The 23970-nt window shown below is 41.7% G+C and overlaps 1 protein-coding gene across 6 annotated transcripts in view; it reads right to left on the reverse strand.

Moving 5' to 3' along the window:
* The window catches only part of MSI2 (musashi RNA binding protein 2), an 838983-nt gene that overhangs the window by 426150 nt on the left and 388863 nt on the right, over positions 1–23970 (reverse strand). For all 6 annotated transcript variants that reach the window (XM_040336657.1, XM_040336656.1, XM_040336658.1 and 3 more), the window contains one exon: positions 15594–15642. In XM_040336657.1, the coding sequence (XP_040192591.1) occupies positions 15594–15642 (49 nt within the window). The remainder of the gene's footprint in view (positions 1–15593; positions 15643–23970) is intronic.

Genomic DNA, 23970 nt, shown 5'->3' on the forward strand with positions numbered 1-23970 from the left:
AAAAAAATAAAACATTTTGTAACAGGAGTCTAGTCCATTCCCCTAATGTTTAACAGACTAATATCATGGCCATACTGGGTTGCAATACAGGGTTTGCTAGAGAAAACTAGAATTTGGAATGAGTTTCCAAACATTTGTCAGTAGGGTCATTAAACAATGCTGCATCCTCAACAGGAAGGAATAGTGCTTTTTAAGGTGAAACACTGCCAGACCAACAGTGGGAATGGTTCACTTTTTAATAAGGCCCCCTCAAATGTATTGTAATCAATAAAATATTTTAGGGGTGTGAATAGTTTATCAACAGTTTTCCAGCGTCCTGAAAATCCTTAAAAATGGTATAACATATTTTCTTTTCTTGTAAGTTTTGGGCTCCTCAATGATCCTAGACTAATAACAGCACTAATAGAAGCTGCATGCTGCCTTTCTATTTTTAAGAACAGCAAGCACCGCATGAATAAAATGTTCATAGTTTCTTCAAGCATTGGAGCTGGCTGAAGTTCCTCAGGGACAAAATCAACTGACAAGGATTTGTGAGAATCTTCATTAGACAGTCTCTGTAGAAAAAGGCTCAGAGGTCACTACAACTGCATGTATGTCAGACAATTATTCTAGAGGAGAAAGCATACCAGTATGCTTACAGCCCCCACATTCAAAGCCAGCAGTCACAGTTGCAATTTGTACCATAATTGCCCACAACTGCTAAGAACTCCTCCTGAGATAAGGCCAGAAGACTCCAAGGAGTGTATGGACTCAAGCAGGCACAACAGTCTAGGTGCCAGGTCCATGATGTGGTAGACTGCAGGCTGCCTCAGAACTGTGGATCGTGAGCTAAAGTGACCAAATACTGCTCCCGTTACACTTGAGATCTGACATGCTTAACAAAGACAACTTAATGGCGAAAACCAGGTAAAACCTCTGGGTACCCATGAACTGGCTGCTGAAAGTAGATGTTCTAATGACCTGTTACTAGGTTACTGTAGGAGGCAGCAAGGCCTAACCAATGTGGAACCATGTGTCCCTTGCAAATAGGAGCAATGGCAGGAACATGCTACCTCATGCTCAAAGGTGGGGACAAAATGTGAAGTACACACACACACAACACCCCAGTTAGAAGTGCAACACGTACTTGCTAAGAGTAATAATCCTTTTCCTATGGTCAGCCTAGAGGGCCTACTCATAAAGGAGTATTCAGTGACTGGGTTACATTAGAGGCAGTGCCACAGAACTGGACCTGGAAAGTGTTTAGCAGGTTGATATACTGTGGAGGGATTTAAGCACCCTAAAAATCTTTTGTTTTTGGCTGCAAAATAGTGAAGATAATAGTGGCGTGCAAACCTTTATTAATAATTTATTTTGTTTGGCCAATTAACCCAATTTTTCCAAAACCCTGAGTCCCTTATTGATTGGGAAAGAAACTCATTACTCCTCTCTAGCTATTAATAAACCCAAAGATAAATGGTAAATTGTTGTTGTAATATTATGGTTAAAAAAGGACATCACCCAAATACCAAGCCCTGCTGATAACTATCAAGGGAAATATTAAAATGTAAATTAGCGTTACTTACTTTGCTTTATACCTTTTTATTTATATGCCATTTAGTTAGGTATGTAATCCTAATAAGTGCATATTTGTCAGAATTAAACACAAACTGGTATTCTTGGGAGTTGATAGATTACTAAAATTATAATATTTCTGGAATGGGCTTACAATAAAGTAAATTGCCTGCAGAAATTTAGGCCTGGAATGTGCACTGAATAAAAGCTTCTGATGAAGCTGTGAGTTATTCTAAACTGTGGACACCACAAGCATACAATCATTGTACTACAGTAAAATGAATGCATTTTATTCATTCCATTCATGGAAATGAGACAGGAAAAATAAAAGACCATACATTCAAGTAATCCCACAGATGGGAAATTCACATTGATTTGGCACTATTTGTAAAGCAAAAAAATAAAGCTAACAGATTATATATATATATAGATGTGTGTATATATATATATATATATATATATATATATATATATATATATATATATATATATATATATATATATATATATATACACACATACGAACACACACACTCATAGGTTTACATACCCTGACTGAATTTATGATTTATTGGCAAATTTTCTGAGAATATGAATGATAACACAAAAACTTTTCTTTTTCTCATGGTTAGTGCCGGTTCACACAGGGGCAGCGCGACTTTGCAAGGCGATTTGGAGGCAAATACAGTGCGACTTTGAGCAACTTACAATGCAACTTAAAGTTGCCTCCAGGACAGGCGACTTTGGCCAATCACAGAATAATCAGCTCTGTGGGAGGGAGGGGTTTGCCTGGGTAAACTATTTTATTTCCCTGTAAAGTTGCTTCAGTTAAGATGGAGATCCAAGTTTGGTGGCGACTTCCATTGAAATATATGGGTACAAGTTGCCTAGAAGTCGCCTTGAAGTAGTACAAGAACCTTTTCTGAAGTCAGAGCGACTTCAGTAGTGTACACTAAGATGGCTCTCATTCACGTCAATGGAATTTTTTATGTACAGCAACTTGAGGTCTGACAAGTCGGATCCCAAGTTGCTGTAGTGTGAACTGGCACTTAGTGTTTGGCTGAAGCCATTTATTACCAATCAACTGTGTTTACTCTTTTTAAATCATAATGACAATAGAAACTACCCAAATGACACTGATCAAAAAGTTTACATACCCTGGTTATTTTGGCCTGATAACATGCACACAAGTTGACACATAGGGGTTTGAATGGCAATTGAAGATAACCATCCTCACCTGTGATCTGTTTGCTTGTAGTTAGTGTGTGTATATAAAAGGTCAATGAGTTTCGGGACTCCTGACAGACCCTTGCATCCTTCATCAATTTTATTTTACTCTCCAAAATATACCCTCATACCCGGTTCACGGATACATATTTTTCATACTGCCCATCTATAAAATCATATTCTAATCAAATTTTCAGCTTTTAGGCTGGGTTCACATCGCAGCACACAGCAAGATGGTCCAGTGCACAATTTCCTGCTATGCTCATTGGATGCAAGGGAAACTCGCAACCAATTCGCAATAGTGTGAACCAATCCTTGTGGTTTTTACCATTTCTACTGTTATTTGCTGTTTTTGTAATCTAAAAAAACTCTAAATAATAAAAAACAACCTAAAGTTATGTTATCCTCAGACACAGTGGGGTTGATATATTAAAACTGGAGAGTGCAAAATCTACTACAACTGTGCATAGAAATCAATCAGCTTCCAGGATTTTTTGTCAAAGTTTAAGGGCTCTTTCACACGGAGCGGACCGTTTCCAGGTCCGCTCCGTGTGTCTCCGTCGGCTCAACGGGGGTCCCCGCTCAGCTGTCGGCGGATAGGGCGGTCCCCACACACAGTGCAGGGACCGCCCTATCTCTGCTCCGCTCTGCCCTATGGGGAACCTGATGCAGACAGACCGTCTGTCCGTCTGCATCAGTTCCGCTCCGCCGAACGGAAGAAAAATAGGGTTTCTTCCGTTCGGAAAAGCGGATCCCGACTGACGCGGACGCTAGCGGATGCTCCATCCACTAACGGACGCGTTCCCATAGGGATTCATTACAAGTCCGTTAACGGACTTGTAATGAGCGGACGAACGGTCCGCTAGTGTGAAAGGACCCTAACTGAACAAGCTGAAGTTAGAAGCAGACTGTCTACCACCATGCACAGCTGCACAAGATTTTTCACTCTCCAGTTTTAGTAAATCAAACCCACTGTGCTATTTAGGCCCCATTCACACTTGTGCGACTTTGTCAAGCGATTTTGGCCCCAAAGGCACATGACAAGTCGCACCCCATGTTTACCAATGAGTAACATTTATATCTGTGCGACTTACAGTCACAGCAACTTTAAAGTAGTTCCTGCACTACGTTGGTCTCACTTTCATGCAACTTGAGGGCCATAGACTTCAATGTCAACCCTCAAAAGTTGCACCTATATGATATGCATGCAACCTGTGGGCAAACAAAATTCCGACTGTAAAAAATGTAAAAAAAACAGTGCGGCCCTTCGGTTCTGGTATGGTAGGGGAACCCCATGCCAAAATGTAAAAACAAAAGAAAAAAAATCACATGGAGGGGCCCTGAGCCCCCCTGCCCCAAAGCAACACTCCATGTTGGGAGCATGCAGCCCTGTATGGTTCGGGGGGGGGGGGTTTGCTCATCTCTCCCCCTCCCCTCCCCTTTCCTGACCTGCCAGGCTGCATGCTCAGATAAGGGTCTGAAAAGAATTTTCGGGGGACCCCATTTTTTCTCAATTACTTTTCATTGCTGCCATTCTTTTGTTTACATTCAGCTGTCAGTGGGGAAACCCGCTGACAGCTGATGAGTCATTGGTTGTCAAGGACGTGGTGGCTAGCTTCCCGACCCGCTGCTTAAAAAACAGCTATTCTTCACAGAATTCGGATCGGTTAATACATTTTTGGTTGATTCAAATCGTGAAAATTTGGAATTTGTTAGAAAATAAAGAAACCCAACAAAACTAAAATAACATTTTTCCGCTCGGTACATTTCTAGCGACTTTGTAGAGCACAAAACAAAACACATTGTTAGGGGTTGTAAAGGCAGAAGATTCTTATCTCAATGCATTATATACATTAAGATAAAAAACCTTCTGTGTGTAGCAGCCACCCCAGCACCCCCTAATACTTTCCTGAGCCCCATCTCTCTCCAGCAATGTTCACAAGTGTCTTAGCTATCCGGGACTCTCCTCCTGATTGGCTGAGACACAGTACTAGCGCCATTGGTTCCCGCGGCTGTCAAAGTCAGTTAGCCAATTGGGGGAGAGAGGGGTTGAGTCGGGGCTCCATGTCTGAATTTGCATACTTGCAATGACACCCCAAAATACATTCTGCTACTCCTCCTGAGTATAGTGATGAAGTAGCACTGTCAGGCGTTATAATCTAATTTCTCAACCACCTATTACAGTTTTGAAAACAGGTTCTCTGGTGGCGGGTACTCCTGATGGAATGGTGGCGGGTACTCTGGTTTGCGGGTACTCTGGTGAGGTGGCGGGTACTCTGGTGAGGTGGTGGGTACTCCTGATGGACTGGTGGCGGGTACTCCTGATGGACAGGTGGCGGGTGCTCCTGATGGACTGGTGGTGGGTACTCGGGTTAGGTGGCGGGTACTCCTGATGGACTGGTGGCAGGTACTCTGGTGAGGTGGCGGGTACTCCTGATGGACAGGTACTCCTGATGGGCGGGTACTCTGGTGAGGTGATGGGTATTCTTTATTTAGGGGGGGCAATCTGGGCACAGTGGTACTTATGTAGTGTATTACGGATGTGTAACTCACTGTTGCTGATCTCCTCACACACTGGATCTGTGTGTAAAGAGGAGAACAGCAACAGTAAGTTACACACAGTGTTGTGTTTACATTTAGTGACCGGATGTGATTGGACACAGCCGGTCACGTGGTATAGAGCCAATTTCATTGGCTCTTTACCCTAATCTGGGCTGAATCTATGTGAACAGCCTCAGCCCAGATCGCCGCACTGCGTTGCTCTGCATTACCGGTAAGTTGCACCGGAAACACCGCCGCCCACCGCTACAATTCCCCCATCGGGGATCGGCTGTGTCCCGAGGGACACATTGGATTCCTGATCGGCGGGCGCTGTGCACGCTGGTGCTGCAGCTCTGCATTAGGAATCCGGTATGCTACACCGGAAGCTCCGCCGCCCCCACTCAATTACCCCCATCGGGGAACGGCTGTGTCCCGAGGGACACACCGGATCCCGATCGCAACTCTGCGGGCCCCTGGGGGCCAGCAGTAGCGGCGGAAAGCCGAGGACGTCAACCCAGGATGGGAGATCCCATCTGTGGACATCATATGACTATAGCTGGGTATTGAAGTGGTTAAACAAGACTTAAGAATCACTTTAAGTCACACAAGTGTGAATGGACTCTTAACCTCCCTGGCGGTGTGATTCTTTCAGATTTTTGGTGCTGAAAGCGGTACAATTGTTTTGCATGGAAATTTGGCGTTTTATATTGTAGGCCTGTAATTCTTAGGAATAACACACTTAAATCTGTCCAAATAAGAGTCTAGTAGACATCCCGGGTATGATAAAGTTTGAAACACAAAATCATATATTATAATATAATATAATAATTAACTATAAATAATTATAACAAATAATAATATAATAAAAATTATTACTTTCAGTGATTTGATGACGAATTTCCCCACAAATCACTATGGCTCAATTCTGCAAGTGATTCTAATTTATTATCACTGTTTTCTAGCTGGTCTAAAACCACTTTTGACATACAGGGACACTTTTTGGTTGCTATGGACAATATACAGTTTCCAGGCAGAAAGAACAGTCTTTATTATATAAAAGTGCATGCAGGTCACTGGGCAGACCACTAGGGACAAAGGGGTGTGTATTTTATACAGTACTGTAATCTGTAAGATTATAGTATACTGTATGTGTACTGTGTTTTAATTTTTTTGAATTTGGCGCCAATCTCTGCCCCCGTGCGTCGTAACGTCGCAGGGAACGGAGCTCGGCAGCACACGGGAACTGTGTGAATCGAGCGAGGAGACAGCTCGATCACACAGCAGGGAGACATCACAGGATCCAGGGGACAAGGTAAGTAAACTCTGCCTGGATACTGTGATGCGATCCCGAGTCTGGCTCAGGGATACCACTAATGGTACTGGATTTCCACCCCGAATCAGACTCGGGATTACCGCCACCAGGGAGGTTAAGTGAATAAAAATCTTCTGCTCTTGGAACACTTGAACTCTTCTTTTAACACCTCCATGTGAAAATGTATGCAAATCTGCTCACATCTGCTTTTTAACCGCTTCAGCCCCGTTCCATTTAGCTGGCCAAAGACCAGGCCACTTTTTGCGATTCGGCACTGTGCCGCTTTAACTGACAATTGCGCGGTCATGCAACGCTGTACCCCAAAAAAAATGAAAGTCCTTTTTTTTCCCCACAAATAGACCTTTCTTTTGGTGGTATTTGATCACCTCTGTGGTTATTTTTTGCGCAATAAACAAAAATAGAGCGACGATTTTGAAAATGATGCAATATTTTTAACTTTTTGTTATAATAAATATTCCCCAATAATAAATAAAAAAATAAAAAAATCCTCAGTTTAGGCCGATACGTATTCTTCTACATATTTTTGATAGAAAAAAAAATTGATTGGTTTGCGCAAAAGTTAGAGCATCTACAAAATAGGGGACAGTTTTATGGCATTTGTATTATTTTTTTTACTAGTAATGGCGGCGATCTGTGATTTTTATTGTGACTGCGACTTTATGGTGGACACATCAGACACTTTTGACACATTTTTAGGACCATTGTCATTTTTACAGCGATCAGTGCTATAAAAATGCACTGTTTACTGTAAAAATTACACTGGCAGTGAAGGGGTTAACCACTAGGTGGCGCTGAAGGGGTTAAGTCAGTACTAGGGAGTGATCCTTACTGTTAGGGGGCGTGGCTACGAGTGGCAGAGCACTAATGACCGTTCCCGATCACGGGGAATAGGGGAATGCCTTGTTTACAAAGGCGTCCCCCTGTTCTGCCTTTGCCGACCACAATCGCGGGGCGCTCGGGAACATTGAGTTCCCGGGATCTGCAAGCACACTCACGGGGCACAAGATGGGCGCTCTGGGCGGAAAATTTAAAAGGGACATACAGGTACGTGCCGTGTTGTCGACGTACATCTGCGTGTGTCGGCAAGTGGTTAATAAAATCTTATACTGTGAGAACCAGATTCAGCTGTATTTTTGAGAAATGTATTGGTGCATTAACTGGATAAGCATATGATCGCATACTAAAGCACTGGAGTGATCTGTAATTTCCCATTAAGGGTGTAGTAGGTGAACCGATTATTTGTCAATATTGCATAGAGCCTGTTTGGACCTCTTATGATTTTGAGGTCAGTTCCAAGGTGAGCAGATTCACATTTTCATATGGAGGTGTTAGAAAAGGGATCCACATTTTTTAGGGAGCAAAAGATTTGTATTCACAGTGTGTTGGAGGATTAAGTGACTATATGATTTTCACTATATTACTAAACAATTTATTATGAAGATATGGTTTAGACTTTATATGTGGGTATCATAGTTGTTTTATCCCTTGCTATAATTTTGGTATTGTTGTCACATTTATCAGGCATATTAGCACAGCACAAAATTATTAAAGCAGAATTGCACTGGATCTAGGCAGCACAAACCAAAAACTCTACATAGTTATTTTTTTTTTATATTTAAAGAAAATTCCCCCATCAATACATGTCTTCATGCTTTACTTAGATGAGAAATCACTATTTAAAGCTGTGGCCATCTTGAGTAAGGGCAAATAATTCATGTAGCATTTGCTTCCTGTAATTAATCTGCCCTTAGCTCACACATGGAAGCAGGAGTGTGCTTAGCCGAGAAAAACCCTCTTCCCCTTCTCCCCTCCCTTCCTCCCCTTGTGAAGACTTCTGGGATGTTTGACATTGTTTTACATTGATGGGCAAGAAACCAGGAAGTAACTGAAGAATTAAAATGAGGCAATGTTGATTGAGAGCGTAAACATGGCTGTAAAGCTAGAAGGTTTACTCTATGCTTTTATGTAAAAACCTTCTTCTCTCCCCCCAGCCCCCCTCCCTATACTTGAGCCTGATCTCAATCCAGTACTGTGCATGAGAGCAGTCACTCTCTCTGCTCTCTCTCTCCTCTAAGACTCAGTGACAGCAGTGGGAGCCATTGGCTCAGGGACGGGACAAGCCACGCTGTGTGTGTCTCAATGGACACACAGATGTTTAAAATGATCAAAAGCAAGGCGCAAATGTGCTCAATAATAAAATAAAACAAAAATTTAATGAAGCATAAAAAGACCATCAAATTATATCTAAAAGTTCTTCAAAAGAAATCCAATCACCGTGATAAAAGTATTTGTGCGCTATACATCAACTTCTTATAGTGCTCCACCAACTATGTGTATAGAATGCGCACTCACCAACCATCCACGTAAAACCTCAACTCCTGCTTCTCCAACAATGGGCTGGGACTAAGATCTCGTAGTGGCATAAGTGGGTTCACCAACCCTGTACTTTCCAGATCGCTCGCTCTCATAATATCACAGAAGAACACCCAGAGAAGATGAAAAATGTCATAGTGCAGTAATTTAATGTAGCTTTGGTTTATTACAATAGGTAGCAAAATTCACACTTTTATTCATTGGTGCTATAGTCAGTACCAACACAGACAGCCTTCAGTGTAATGCCCACAGCTCACTTCGAGCCGGCATGGGTTCCAAATGGACCAGAAGCTAAGCCCAAGGACAAACCAGATGCGACAACAAGTGAATGCGAGCGCACAGCCTCAATGAATTTTGCAATTCTGCATCATCAGGAAGCTCACGCTGCCATCTTCCTGGAGCCTTAAATATTCACTCCTCCCCTACTATTGGTTATGAAACATCCCACCCCGATCTTATGAGTGGAACCTAATCCCAAAATTACAAGCTTTAATTGCCAACTTAAACGACTGTATATGTTGGAAGCAGACAATGACATTTGGTATTTAAATTCATAAAAGTACTACAGATGCATATCAATTTATTAAAATACATAAAAAAACATCAAAAACATTTCATCACCTAACTATATCTGATCTCTAAGAGACTTTAATTGTACTATATGTTTTAGAACAGAAATAAATGAAAAAAATAAAATGAAAAATAAAAGATATAAAAAAGGTATATATAAAAAAACTCATACAAAACCTTTGAATATAGAAGGGGGAGGAGCCATGAGAAGCCATCAAGATGAAAAATGAATACTAATGAATGATTAGTTTTTTTTCCTTTCTACTAAATATACACACAGTTTTAACCACTTTTACTGTGTAAATGACACTAGCAGGGAAGGGGGTTAACCACTAGGGGACGATGAAGGGGTTAAGTGTGTCCTAGGGATTCTAACTGTAGGGGGGTGGGCTACCAGTGACACCACAGTGATCACTGCTCCCAATGACAGGGTGCAGTAGATCACTGTCCTATCACTAGACACGCCCATTTGCCTGCCCGTGCCATTCTGCCGACGCATAACGGCGTGCGGCGGTTAAAGATGAACTCCAGGTAAAACTATTATTTTCATTCTGTATAAGACAGGGAAAGGTTATAATCTCTGAGGTTTTTATTGCTTTGTGACCCCATTACGGAGATTTTCCTTCACTTCCTGCCCACCAACTACCTATCAAAAGAACAAGAAGTGGGTGGAAATCTAACTTAAAACAAAAATATTTCCCACTATTATATAAAATAAAAGCTTTAGCTCGTGTAGAGATTTCCCCTTACTTCCAACATGGGCAAAATAAAAACCTGACTGAGGTTCTATTTTCTTCACACTCTGTACAAACAAAACAAAAAATAAAAAATCACTTTGACCATGGATCTGCTTTAACTGTCTCTGAAGGCAAAAATAAAATAATGGCATACATGTAAATTGTATCTCACGGTAGCATTACCCTGTACTAATAGCATGTTAAACATAAGCCATTTGTTTGCAACAGACATATAAACACTCCTTCCAGACAACACATTCTCATGTCTGGTAATCAATGAGAGATCAATAAATACCCATAAAAGTCACAGTTTATGGCTTTCCATTTGCATAGAAAACAAATACAAACAAAAAAAAAAATGAAGAAAATGGTGGTGAAGCGTTGCTGCAGCCTAACTTGTGAAAGTCAAAACTTGCTTGTCAAAATCTAGAAATATTCACACAATTTCTTATATTTTCCACTTCAATTAGTAAGAAAAGATTATGTGGTTCACAATTCATTGGCTAGACAGTGCTTTGGTTTAAAGTTAACCTGTGCAAGGCTTTGAACAATTTACATATCCCTAACAAACAAAGTAAATGAAGTTTAAAGCTCATCTCTGGGCTAATTTTTACCCTGTTCCTGGATTTAGTTGTTAGGCTGAGTTCACACTGGATTAAGAACAGGCATTTGACCAGCGTTAAAAAGGCCCTTCAAACCCCTATGCACAAGATTCAAAAGACCCTGTGCTATTCACATTAGAAAAACATGAAGTGTTAGAGCCCATTCACACAGGGGCAACACGACTTCCAGCACGACTTTGGGAGGCAACTTGGACACGACTTGAGTATGAATCATCAGGAAACTTACAAGGCAACTTCAAGTTGCCTCCAGGACAGTACAAGGCAACTTCAAGTCGCCTCCAGGACAGGAGGCTTTCCAGTGGCCAATCAAACAACAATCAGCTCTGGGGGAGGGAGGGGTTTGCCTGAGAAATGTATGTTCTCTTCCTGTATTGGTGCTTCAGTTAAGACAGTGATCCGACTTCTGAGGCGACTTCCATTGAAATCAATGGGGACAAGTTGCCTAGAAGCCGCCTAGAAGTCGGATTAAAGTAGTACAGGAACCTTTTCTGAAGTCAAAGCGACTGGAGTAGTGTACATTAACACGGCTCCATTCACTTACATTGATTTTCTCATGCAACGCGACTAGGATGACTTGGGGTGACTTGAAGTCAGATACAAAGTTGTCCCTGTGTGAATGGGCTCTAAGCGTCACTTTGCTTCAAAATTGAAGCTTCATGTCGAGTCAGGAGGCGTTGAAGCTTTTCAACGCCTCCCATTCTAGTCTTTGGTAACGATCCGCAACCGATTGGCAGGCATTTTCGGCGCGGTTTTGGGGCAGTTGTGGAGCGTCTATCTGTGGAGCAGTATTAATGCCCATACTAACGCGTTACATAGCTATAGGAGCGTTTGTTGAGCGTCAGTAATTCAGCAAACTACATTTTGAAGTACTTTCAAACAACATTTAGCAAGTCATTGAATGTACTGAGCATTTTTGTTTGAATGGTCTTTTGAAAATGTACTAGTGTATGACTAGTTTAAAGAGATTTTAAAGGCTTGGCGAAAAAAAATATGTTACACTTACCTGCTCTGTGCAGCGGTTTTGCACAGGGCAGCCTCAATCCTCCTCTTCTCTGGGTCCCGGGTGGCGCTCCTGGCCCCTCTCCTCCTTCTCTTAGAACAAGCAGCTTGCTACCGAGGCACTGCTGCGTGCCTTTATTCACACAGTCGTGGCTTGGCCCCTCCCTCTCCTCATTGGCTCACTGGCTGTGATTGACAGTAGTGGGAGCCAATGGCACCTGCTGCTGTCTCAGCCAATTGAAAGGGAGAGTCCCTGGAGAGCCGAGGCTTTCTACACAACACTGGATCAAGGGAGGCTGCTTCACACAGAAGATTTTTTATCTTGATGCATAGAATGCATCAAGGTTAAAAAAAACGTCTGCCTTTAGAACCACTAAAACGTCTTGGTGCCTAAGGCACGAAAATATGCATCCTCTAGGTGGGGCGGGCCTTGGTGCTGAGCGGCTACATATTTGAGTACAATAGCGCCAATAAAGCTGTTCCGAGAGTGTGCACCCTGTGCACTCCCAACACAGTTACCAGTGGCTAACAGAAAGCTCCGGATCGTTGCTTGCAATTGGGAGCTTTCCGATCATGTGACTGCCATGACAGCCATTCATGGCGGTCACGTGACCATAAGCCCGCCTCATGGAATTCTAAACCTCTTAAAGGGCCAGCTCTAAGGGGTTTAGGTGTTAGTATTTAGAGATCAGGAAAAGCAAAACATCTCTGCATGAACTTTACTGAGAAAGCACTGCTGTCACTGGACATAGGATCCAGGCTGAGCACACTCAGTGTAGCCAGTAGCCAAGAAGCTTTTCAGAAGTTCAGCTTACCCTCTCCCACTCCTAGCAGTGACTTGTCAGCTTTCCAGCCTACTTATCTCTAATGTAAACACAAAGCAGTTGCTCTGGTCAGTGGGATGGTCAGAGTGAACAGAGATGCTGAAAAAGAGTAAACTTGAACAATTTCAATGATTATGCAGTAACATTTTTGAATGCATTGTTCCACAGCGGCTGAAGTTACGGATGTCAATAATGATGTATTTTAAAATGCATTTACTGCTCGTTAAAAATGCATCAATACATGTACAGGGGTTAATATTACAGTGCCAGGATACAGACTGCTCAATGCTAACATGTTATTTTTTTGGGCAGTTTAGAAGCATAGGCAGATAATAAATCAGACCCTGCTTAATTATCATAACAGAAGCTTTGATTGGCCAGCAGGCCTTCTCTTCTCACCGCTATGAGGTTTCCTGAGGCTGCAATCCTCATTTTGAAATTTTCCGGTTTACATTAAATGCTAGGAAGATGCAGCACTGAATGGCCCTAAGAGAGACAAGGGTGAATACCTAGAGATATAGAGGGTGTGGCTGTGCACTAAGGTATACGCCCTTTCAGAAGGACACACAATGACATATATGGTCAGTATCTGGTAATGACCAGCACAGGTTCACCAGTAAAATGTATTGACTGCAACAAGCACAAAGGAGAAAATATCCAGCAAAATGGATCAACTGTGGGTATAAGATTGTGTTTGAGGGTTTTCAATTTGTGGGCGTTTTTTTTTTTTTTTCCTGGTAGGACTTGTGTCTTTTTCAACCAACTATGTAACTATATATTGCATGCTGTAATGGTAACATTCCTTCCTGCTAGTTACATTATTTAAATGCATGAGAACTATAGTTTCCCTAATAATCTATAATAATAATTAAAAGTATCATTCCTCAGAGGTGAAGGTTAATTACAAAGCAGGGCAACTATAAAACACAAATAAACATTGGGTAAAATACTTCAATTACTCCGTAGTATGCTTATATTGTACTTTGTATACATGAAGTATAATGCAGTGACAGATTAAAACAGAATTCACACTTCAGACTCTGAGGCAATCTCTTATTGGATGCCACTTGTGCATATGTTCTTACATCCACAGGAAAGGAAACAGTAAGTAGCCATGCTACATAACAGAATATAATGAGTGAACATTTCTCTAACAATAGTACAGCAGAAGAAAATGCTAGTTGCTTGGCTTCAATTCCATCAGAGAAAGTGACCTGGACTAGTTAGATCAGTAAAATAATGTCAAAACTCATGACCTCAACATATTCACAGAGTCAGTAACTTAAAAAGTCACCGGATCATCATGACAGCCAGGGATTTAGCAATTATAGAAGTTTTTATCTTTATAAGAACCTTTTGCCCCTGCTCTGATTTTACCTGAGCTTTGACAGCGGTCATCATAGGCCCTGGTCAGTATATACACTTCTTTACATTCATCCTCTGAGTCTAAACTAACTGTTCATGAGAACAAGGAAGGTGTGTTCCAATACCTATTTTATTTCACTCCCAGAAGCAATAAATGACTACCTGTATGCTTTAGACCCCTTTTACACTGGGGCGGATTGCGCTAAAAATAGCGCTAAAAATAGCTGCAAACCGACCTGAAACAGCGGCCGCTGTTTCTCCAGTGAGAAAGCCTCAGAGCTTTCACACTGGAGCGGTGCGAAAGCAGGACCGCTCCAAAAGGTTCAGTTCAGGAGAATCTGTGCTTAAATTGGTACCAACAGGATAATGATGAGAATAGTTGGGTCAATATACTAACAGACTAGAGATAGTGTTAATCTAGGAATTGGTTACTGCATCAGTTGCCGTGGTATTCCTGCTAGCCGCATCTTTGGAGCGGTAAAGGAGCAGTGTGTTTACCGCTCCTTCCCATTGAAAGCAATGGAAAACCGCGGCTATACCACCGGCAATGCATTGAGGGTGGTATTAACCCTTTTTCGGCCACTAGCAGGGGGTTAAAACTGCAGCGCTAGTGGCTGAATACCACCGCAATTCCGATGGTAAAGCGCTGCTAAATATATTGGCGCTTTACCGCCACCACACCTCCCACCCCAGTGTGAAAGGGGCCTTAATCACTTGCATTTATTTAGCTAAATTATGTTCAACCAACCCACCCAAACCCTCCCACATAGTGTTAGGCATCCAATTATGGAAAAAAAGGTGAATGTCTTGTCAGTTCTGGTCTAGGGACATGTGCTCAATACATTTCACCTAAGCTTATATAGTGGTTGTCTGCTTCTAAGGGCTCTTTCACATGGTCGGACCGTATGTCCGCTTTTTCATCCATCCATGTACGGATGAAAAAGGGACATACATTGGTCCCTATGAGATTGCAGGTGTCAGCGGATGAACATCCGCTGAAACCCAAACTCACCCGGTTCCACAATCCTCTGATTCTGAAGACAAAGGAAAACCCTATTTTTCCATCCGCCATCGGATCGGATGAACACGGACAGACGGTCCGTGTTCATCCCATCCCCCCATAGGGGAGAGCTGAGATCTGACAGGGTGGTCCCTGCACAGTGTACGGGGACCACCCTGTCATCCGGTGGCTCAGCGGGGATCAAGCGGAGGTTCACGGGGCGGATCATCACGGATCTGTCCCGTGTGAAAGAGGCCTAACAGGTTGTGGTCATTTCTTCTGGGATTACAAGAGCACATTATAGATATCATTTATGGCTCCTGTCAGCAGAGAGACTAAACCAAAATAAGTGTAGCCACTTGTCTAGATCACACAATCAAGCATAGCTACTGGAAGCATTGGTGACATTCAAAAGCTCTTGCAACTTAAACAATCAGAAGCACTTACCTCGATGTCTGTTGGTAGTTTTGTCAAACATCAGCATGGCATCTTCAACCTAGGGGAGAAAGAGGCATTAAAAAGCTGGAAAACTGGGATTATTGGAAAAACAAAATAATTACTATTAATGTTTGTAATAAACATATAATTACTTCAAAAATATTTTTTTATTCAACATTTGAACACATAGCAGTGTTTTCTATTAAGCAGCCACTTATACCTACACAAGTCTCTGTGTAACCTGGAATGTAAGACAGGGCACAAGGGTTTCATTTTTAATACATTTAGGATCTGTAGATTTTCTTTTTAACCTACCCCTTTACGTAACCCCGACGCCATCCATACATGGATTGAAATTCTGCCGGTTCAGCAAGGTCTAGCCGAATTTCAAACCATGTATTTGGCTGGCTATACAGAAGTCAGTCTACCGATCAACTATTGCACAACCAGCCTGATGAATTTTCTCTACTCAAATCCGTTTTTTTAAACATAATGCAATAATTAAAAGGAGAACAGCCAAAGTGCATTTGGCTATACTTCTCTTGTGGATCACAGGAGTGCAGTTGGTTCTGCACTCCTGTGACCCATTTTCAGCAGACAGCGGGCTGAAGCATCACAGAGCTGGTTTAGGCTTGGGGCAAGATCGTGACAATGAAGTCTGGATTCATCCACATGCATGGACTGGCATCCGGCTCAGCCTCTCAGCAATCCACTGAGAGCCTGAGCTGGCTGCTTCCACCCCCTCCACAGCCCAGCGCTCCAGTGAGTGTGGGGGGGCAGAGAAATGTGAGATCCAATTGGTTGGCGGCGTTTCTTTACTTGGTCCTTAGTGTTCGTGCCGGTGGGGGACAGATGGAGCATTTGACCGATGCTGCATCCACCTAGGTACGTATGATTAAAATTTATATATATATATATATATATATATATATATATATATATATATATATATATATATATATATATATATATATATATATATTAGGGCTGCGGAAATTAACGATTAATTGTTCGATTCATCGTTAATTTCTTTGATCGACTAAAATTATTTTGATCGAGCACGATCCGCGGAGTGAGCTCTGCGGTCTCGCCCATAGGAAAGACCGCGGCTTCGGCCTAGCTCCGGAGCCGCGGCCATCTTGGTCCACCCGGCGTCAGCCGAGTAGCAGTGCGCTGACGTCATCCTCACCCGCCCGCCCGCCTGCTCGTATCATCTTCCCTTTCGCACGTGTCAGCTATAAAAGCATGGGGGCAGGTGTGTCTATAAAAGCATGGGGGCAGATGTGTCTATAAAAGCATGGGGGCAGATGTGTCTATAAAAGCATGGGGGCAGATGTGTCTATAAAAGCATGGGGGCAGATGTGTCTATAAAAGCATGGGGGCAGATGTGTCTATTAAAGCATGGGGGCAGATGTGTCTATTAAAGCATGGGGGCAGATGTGTCTATTAAAGCATGGGGGCAGATGTGTCTATTAAAGCATGGGGGCAGATGTGTCTATTAAAGCATGGGGGCAGATGTGTATTAAAGCATGGGGGCAGATGTGTATTAAAGCATGGGGGCAGATGTGTCTATAAAAGCATGGGGGCAGATGTGTCTATAAAAGCATGGGGGCAGATGTGTCTATAAAAGCATGGGGGCAGATGTGTCTATAAAAGCATGGGGGCAGATGTGTCTATAAAAGCATGGGGGCAGATGTGTCTATAAAAACATGGGGGCAGATGTGTCTATAAAAGCATGGGGGCAGATGTGTCTATAAAAGCATGGGGGCAGATGTGTCTATAAAAGCATGGGGGCAGATGTGTCTATTAAAGCATGGGGGCAGATGTGTCTATTAAAGCATGGGGGCAGATGTGTCTATTAAAGCATGGGGGCAGATGTGTCTATTAAAGCATGGGGGCAGATGTGTCTATTAAAGCATGGGGGCAGATGTGTTTATTAAAGCATGGGGGCAGATGTGTCTATTAAAGCATGGGGGCAGATGTGTCTATTAAAGCATGGGGGCAGATGTGTCTATTAAAGCATGGGGGCAGATGTGTCTATTAAAGCATGGGGGCAGATGTGTCTATAAAATCATGGGGGCAGATGTGTCTATAAAATTATGGGGGCAGATGTGTCTATAAAAGCATGGGGGCAGATGTGTATATTACAGCATAGGGGCAGATGTGTATATTACAGCATGGGGGCAGATGTGTATATTACAGCATGGGGGCAGATGTGTATATTACAGCATGGGGGCAGATGTGTAAATAAAAGCATGGGGGCAGATGCTGTAATATACAAATCTGCCCTCATGCTGTAATATACAAATCTGCCCCCGTGCTGTAATATACACATCTGCCCCCGTGCTGTAATATACACATCTGCCCCCGTGCTGTAACATACACATCTGCCCCCATGCTGTAATATACACATCTGCCCCCATGTTGTAATATACACATCTGCCCCCATGCTGTAATATACACATCTGCCCCCTTGCTGTAATATACACATTTGCCTTCATACTGCAAGAATATACACATCTGCCCCCATGCTGTAATATACACATCTGCCCCCATACTGCAAGATTATACACATCTGCCCCCATGCTGTAATGTACACATGGGGACAAATGTGTATATTCTTGCAGCATGGGGGCATATGTGTATATTCTTGCAGCATGGGGGCAGATGTGTATATTCTTGCAGCATGGGGGCAGATGTGCATATTCTTGCAGTATGGGGGCAAATGTGTATATTCTTGCAGTATGGGGGCAGATGTGTATATTCTTGCAGTATGGGGGCAGATGTGTATATTCTTGCAGTATGGGGGCAGATGTGTATATTCTTGCAGTATGGGGGCAGATGTGTATATTACAGCATGGGGGCAGATGTGTATATTACAGCATGGGGGCAGATGTGTATATTACAGCATGGGGGCAGATGTGTATATTACAGCATGGGGGCAGATACTGTAATATACACATCTGCCCCCATACTGCAAGAATATACACATCTGCCCCCATGCTGCCCCCACCACATTTACCACTGGCTAATGCAGAGTTACAATGCAAGGAGATCAGCTAAAAGTAGTTATATCTGTATGTGCGTTAATTAATCGAAATTAGTCGATTAATCGATTAAAAAACAAAACGATTAATCAAACACAACATTTTTAATCAGTCACAGCCCAAATAAATATATATATATATATATATATATATATATATATATATATATATATATATATATATATATATACTTCTCTTTTATTACAGCAGTCTATAATTGACCTGAATGTCAAAAGTGAAAATAATAATCTGCCCAAATGTCCTAAAAATTATAACATGATATGGGATACATTTTTATCAGGGTTGCTGTACTTATATATATATATATATATATATATATATGAAAAAAAATGACATTGCATTGTAAATCGCAATCCTATTTTGGATTTCTTAAAATGAAAGCTTTCAGCAAGCAGCATGACACAAATACAAGCATCCACTGAAAAGTTGGCATTGGTTTTTCACCAGCTGGGCCCTTTGCAATTTTCCAATTGGTATCTCTGGGAAGAGGACAGTATTGCTTGGGCTGCAGATCAACTCTGGTTAAAGCTACTGAGCTGGTGAAGCGGTTCCTATAGCTGAGCTAATACCAGGATTTTCAGGCTTGTTGGTCTCTATAATTACACTAACCCTCCTGGAATGCTCCTTTGAGTTTGGCCACAATCCTTGGATCCGGACTATGAAACAAGTAGAATTATAATTAAACTAATTTATAACTCTCATACAAAAGAACTTAATGTGTGCCCTTTTCTTTTTTAATAAAATGTCCTATTTTTTTTCCAGATCTGAAGTAACAGCAGCAACAAAACACAGTTTGCTTTTTTCCATAAACAAGGCTAAACAATGTCATATCTATGCATTGCTATTCGGGCCACCCATACACATTCTGATTTGGACAAGTGACAAAAATGTTCCAAGGATTATTTGCGGTAAGTGAGCAGTGTAGTTGTTACCAAGCAAATTTATATTGAGCGTGAACTATCAAAAAAGATTGGTTTATTAGGTTGATAAATCACTGCTGCTAAAAAATAAAAGCAACTTTAGTATTAGTCGAATGTTGGCTGAGTTGAGTAGATATGCAAAAGGATACAAATTCACTAGTTCACCTATATTGTACAAAATGGAAGATTTAGCTATAGTTCTCTCGCTATTTAGAAAAGTATCAGAGAAACTTAGAACGTGAACGTGTAACATCTTAGGGGCAGTTATTTTGAGTAATCCAGTAGGCAAGGCAGTATTGTGCTCATTTGACAGTATGGACCATTAAATGCACTTAACAGGTTATGTGCATACCAACTGAAAAACAGACCTTTGGAAAATGTACTTGTTCAGAACAGACTGAATTAGTGTATAGGATGATGTACTAGTATTTACTTATGCAGTAAAATGATAGTGATCAGAATAACTCCTTGTACAAAGGGCAAACAACCACTGGCCAACATACCCGATTCTGATAACTACAGTATTTACCAATAGCCAGTAAATCGTCAAGAAAGACAAAATACATATATTACAGTTCGAGAAAGGTCAAAGAGATTTTTAAATTATTTAAGCAAGGTTCTGCCCCCACCAGGAAACAAATTGAAAGTCAGCAGCTACAAATACTGTAGCTGACTTAATATTAGGACACTTGCCTGTCCAGGAATCCCTGGATCCCAATGTCCTCACCCCAGAGCAAGAGCAGTTCGGCTTCACAGCCGGTTCCCTACTGTGCATGCGCGCTGCACTAACAGGCCTGGCAGCGGAGGAAGGAGGAGGGGAGACGAACTTCCAAGGGACGTCGCTGCAGCGCAGTCTCCTGGAAGTGGTGATGGGTAACTGCCAAAAACAGGTACCCGAGGGTGTCCCCCCTCCCCCAGCCTGAAAAGTGGCAAATGTGGCACCGGAGGGGGGAGAAGCGGAGTTCCCACTTTTCAACGGAACTCTGCTTTAAACTATCTATTTAAAATCGCTATAAAGAAAAATACACATTTCAGTGATGTGTATGACCATTCACATACATTTCTTACATTTTCAGACAATATACATTTTCCAACCTAATATTTTTTAAATAGATTATTCTACTTGCATTAGATCAACATTGGAACCAAAATGCAGTATTAGCAAACAATCATATTTACCAAAGAAAGCAATGTATTGTATGATTAAAAACTATGGTATCCAAAACTGTCCATGGGCAAAGTTTTAATAGCCCTAAAGGAGTAAATTATGCCCCTGGATATATTGCTCCCACTCAGATATGCATTTATATATATATATATATACTTTTACAAAAACAATGTTAACAAGCTCCTATTGGGCTAGTGACAGGTTATTTTTTGGCCCCCAATGTCTCCTCTGCTCTTTAATACAGCTAATCAAGCACAGACCATGTTTGAATAGCTGCATCCTTGCTTACAGTAGCCTAGGAATGACATAATACACATACAGATTCATTAGTCACAGGAAGATGTTCTCCTGTTCTCACTGCCTCAGCATTTACAGCAGTCACAGGCTCATCAGGCAAGTGGGAAAGCCAAGGAAGCACAATGGGCATCACCACATGGGGGAGGATGGCATTCACATCTTCAGAGCCCCTAAAAGTGATCACTTGAATTTGAAAAGCCTTATATTGATCTAAAAACTTCTTGTATACTAGCCTGTTTATAAACATACCTTTGCAGACATAGGTTAAAGTTAATTTCCACGTTTGCAGTCAAATTAGTGATCCCCCTACTATATGTTTGCTACCATTCACATAGAATACCTAAGAACATTAATTACATTTCTAGCTGTTTTTCTTTGAGTAGGTCTATACATGGAACTCTATAGGAAGTTTACAATTTGCAATAAGGTGAAAGATGTAGCAACAGTTTTATTTTTAAATGCATTAACATACAATGTACCACCCAAGCTTTCAGATCTTTAATCCATTGTTAGGACAGGCTGTGTACTCGTCTAGTTGACAACTGATAATGAGATCTACCAGCACTGTACAAACAGGGTTAATTATGGAATACATAACTTTCCAGCTCCCTCAAACATGGTTAGCACTAGGGTTGTCGTTTCAAATTTCAACCATGACACTATCTGCCTGGAGTTTGCATGTTCTCCAAACTGACCAATACACGACTGTAAAATACTTATATGAAGATTTCATAAGTACACATAAAACTGCTGAAAGATAAAGAATGAAAAGGATAGGACTGCAAAGACTTTTTAATTGGGTGCTTATCCCAATTCAGAAAACCCATCAAAGTGCTGGCAGAGCAACACAATTTGAAACTAAAATACCTAAAACATAAGAAAAACCTGAGTAGAGCAAAAGCCTTCCTGATGCATAGCACAGCTCTCACGCTTCTCTGTGAATCAAAGAGAATGCTTGTGTGAGACTTTACCAAGGAGAAATCAGTCAAGGTCTGTGATTGTGTATCCTCGTCTAAGCAAAATGATATCTCTTATTATCTTTCCCTCTTTTTTTCCTAAAACAAAGGCTACAATTAGTGCCAAATTGCAGAGAAGCTTCCTAAAAGCAGTTTTACCCTACACATGGTATATCAGTCTCAGTATAAAACAGAGAAAAGGAAATGCAAATGTAAGAGAATATTGTCTTACAAACCCTGAGTTCTGCAGGCTTGCAGAACTAAAGTCACATGGTTTCAGCTATAGTCTATGGAATTTGATGACAAACTTTCTAAACATTTATCATTGAAAAAAAAACAATTAAAAAATGTTTGGACAGAGCTGGACCTTTTCGGAGTTCCTCTACTGCATGATTCACATCATTGACTCTTTGGGATTAAGATTGCAGCACCATAATGGGAGTTCTGCTTGCAGAGTACCGTACTTTTTATGTCCAAGCATGGAAATATGAGGGGAGAAGAGGAGGTAGGACACAGCTGACACCATTCATAGGGGAACAATAGCATTTGGAACAGGTTTTCATTTGTCCGATTCATCAACTCCCTTAAAAGTTGTACGAAAAAAGAAAACCTGAACAGACACTCTGCAATAGTAACTAGTTACTAACCATCCAAAAGGTATTCAAATGATGCTGCCCCAAACTCCTAATACTGATTCTGAACTGTCCCACTAGAATTGTAATTGCCAGAGAGAATGTAGCCCTGGACAACACAGTGGCTAAGTGGTTAGCACTTCCTCCCAGCCTCACCAGGGTCATCAATTTGAATCCCAATCACATCACTACCTGCCTGGAGAGTTTGCATGTTCTCCCTGTGCCTGCCTGGGTTTCTTCTCAAGGTATGCTTGTTTTCTCTCACACTCCAAAGACATGCTGAAAGGTTAAGGCTCATGTCTATATTGGCCCTAATATGTGTATTAATGTGAGTTAGGGGATCTTATGATTGTTAGCTCCTTGAGGGAAGGGACTGATGTGAATGTACAATATACATGTAAAGTGCTGTGTAAAATTATTGGTGTCATATACCTGTAATAAATAGTCCTCGTACTGTCAGAACATTAAGAATCCCTATAACTATCCGACCAAAGGTGCACCCGTTTCTTTATTGTTTCCAATGTTAGGACATGCTCTTCAAATACAGCTATGCGAGTGTGGCAGCCACAGTGTTAACTCTTTCTCCAAATTCTGGAGAGAGAAATTCCCATGTGCATATACTTTATATCAGTGCTTCTCTACTTTTTTACCATGGAGAAACTTGGCAAAAAGTCTGAGATTTCGGGGAACCCCTAAATGAAAGGGTGCAGAAGTCTGTAGCTGGATGAGACAATGTAGTCTGTAGGTGAGATCATAATAGCATTATGTACAATTATAGCATAACATAAAGGTATTACAATCTCACCTCCTGCTACATTCAAAACAATCTAGCTGTTTGCCCCCACTCTCAGCTCCCACCTCTGAAGTCTGCATTTAGTGCTGTTCTCTGCCCCCCACTTTTGCAGTCTTGCATTCACCCCTTCTGTACACAGGATTTCACCTAGATGTCATCATGTTGCTAAAGACTTTTACTAGAGCCCATATATGGGAGGGATTAATACTGTAAGTTTGTCAGAGGGCTGTCCTCATCTCTTGTTCAGTATGTGGTTGAGCACATTCTGATTGTGCCCCAACCAAGCCACCATTTTTGGGTAGATCCCAGATTACCACCTTAAAGTGGTTCTCAAGGCATGAAGGTTTCTAACCTTACTGCATTCTATGCAGTAAGGTAAAAAAAAACTTCCATGATCGGCTCCCCCAAGCCCCCATAATACTTACCTGGTTGCTCATTTGATCCAGTGCTGTGCCCAGAAGTAGCAGCGCTTGTGTTTTCTTCCTCACTCTCACAGGAACAGACAGCAGTGGGAGCCATTCGCTCCTGCTGTTGTCAATCAAATTCTGTTTG

Source organism: Rana temporaria, chromosome 2 (genome assembly GCF_905171775.1).
Source record: "Rana temporaria chromosome 2, aRanTem1.1, whole genome shotgun sequence".
NCBI classification, from domain to species: domain Eukaryota; kingdom Metazoa; phylum Chordata; class Amphibia; order Anura; family Ranidae; genus Rana; species Rana temporaria.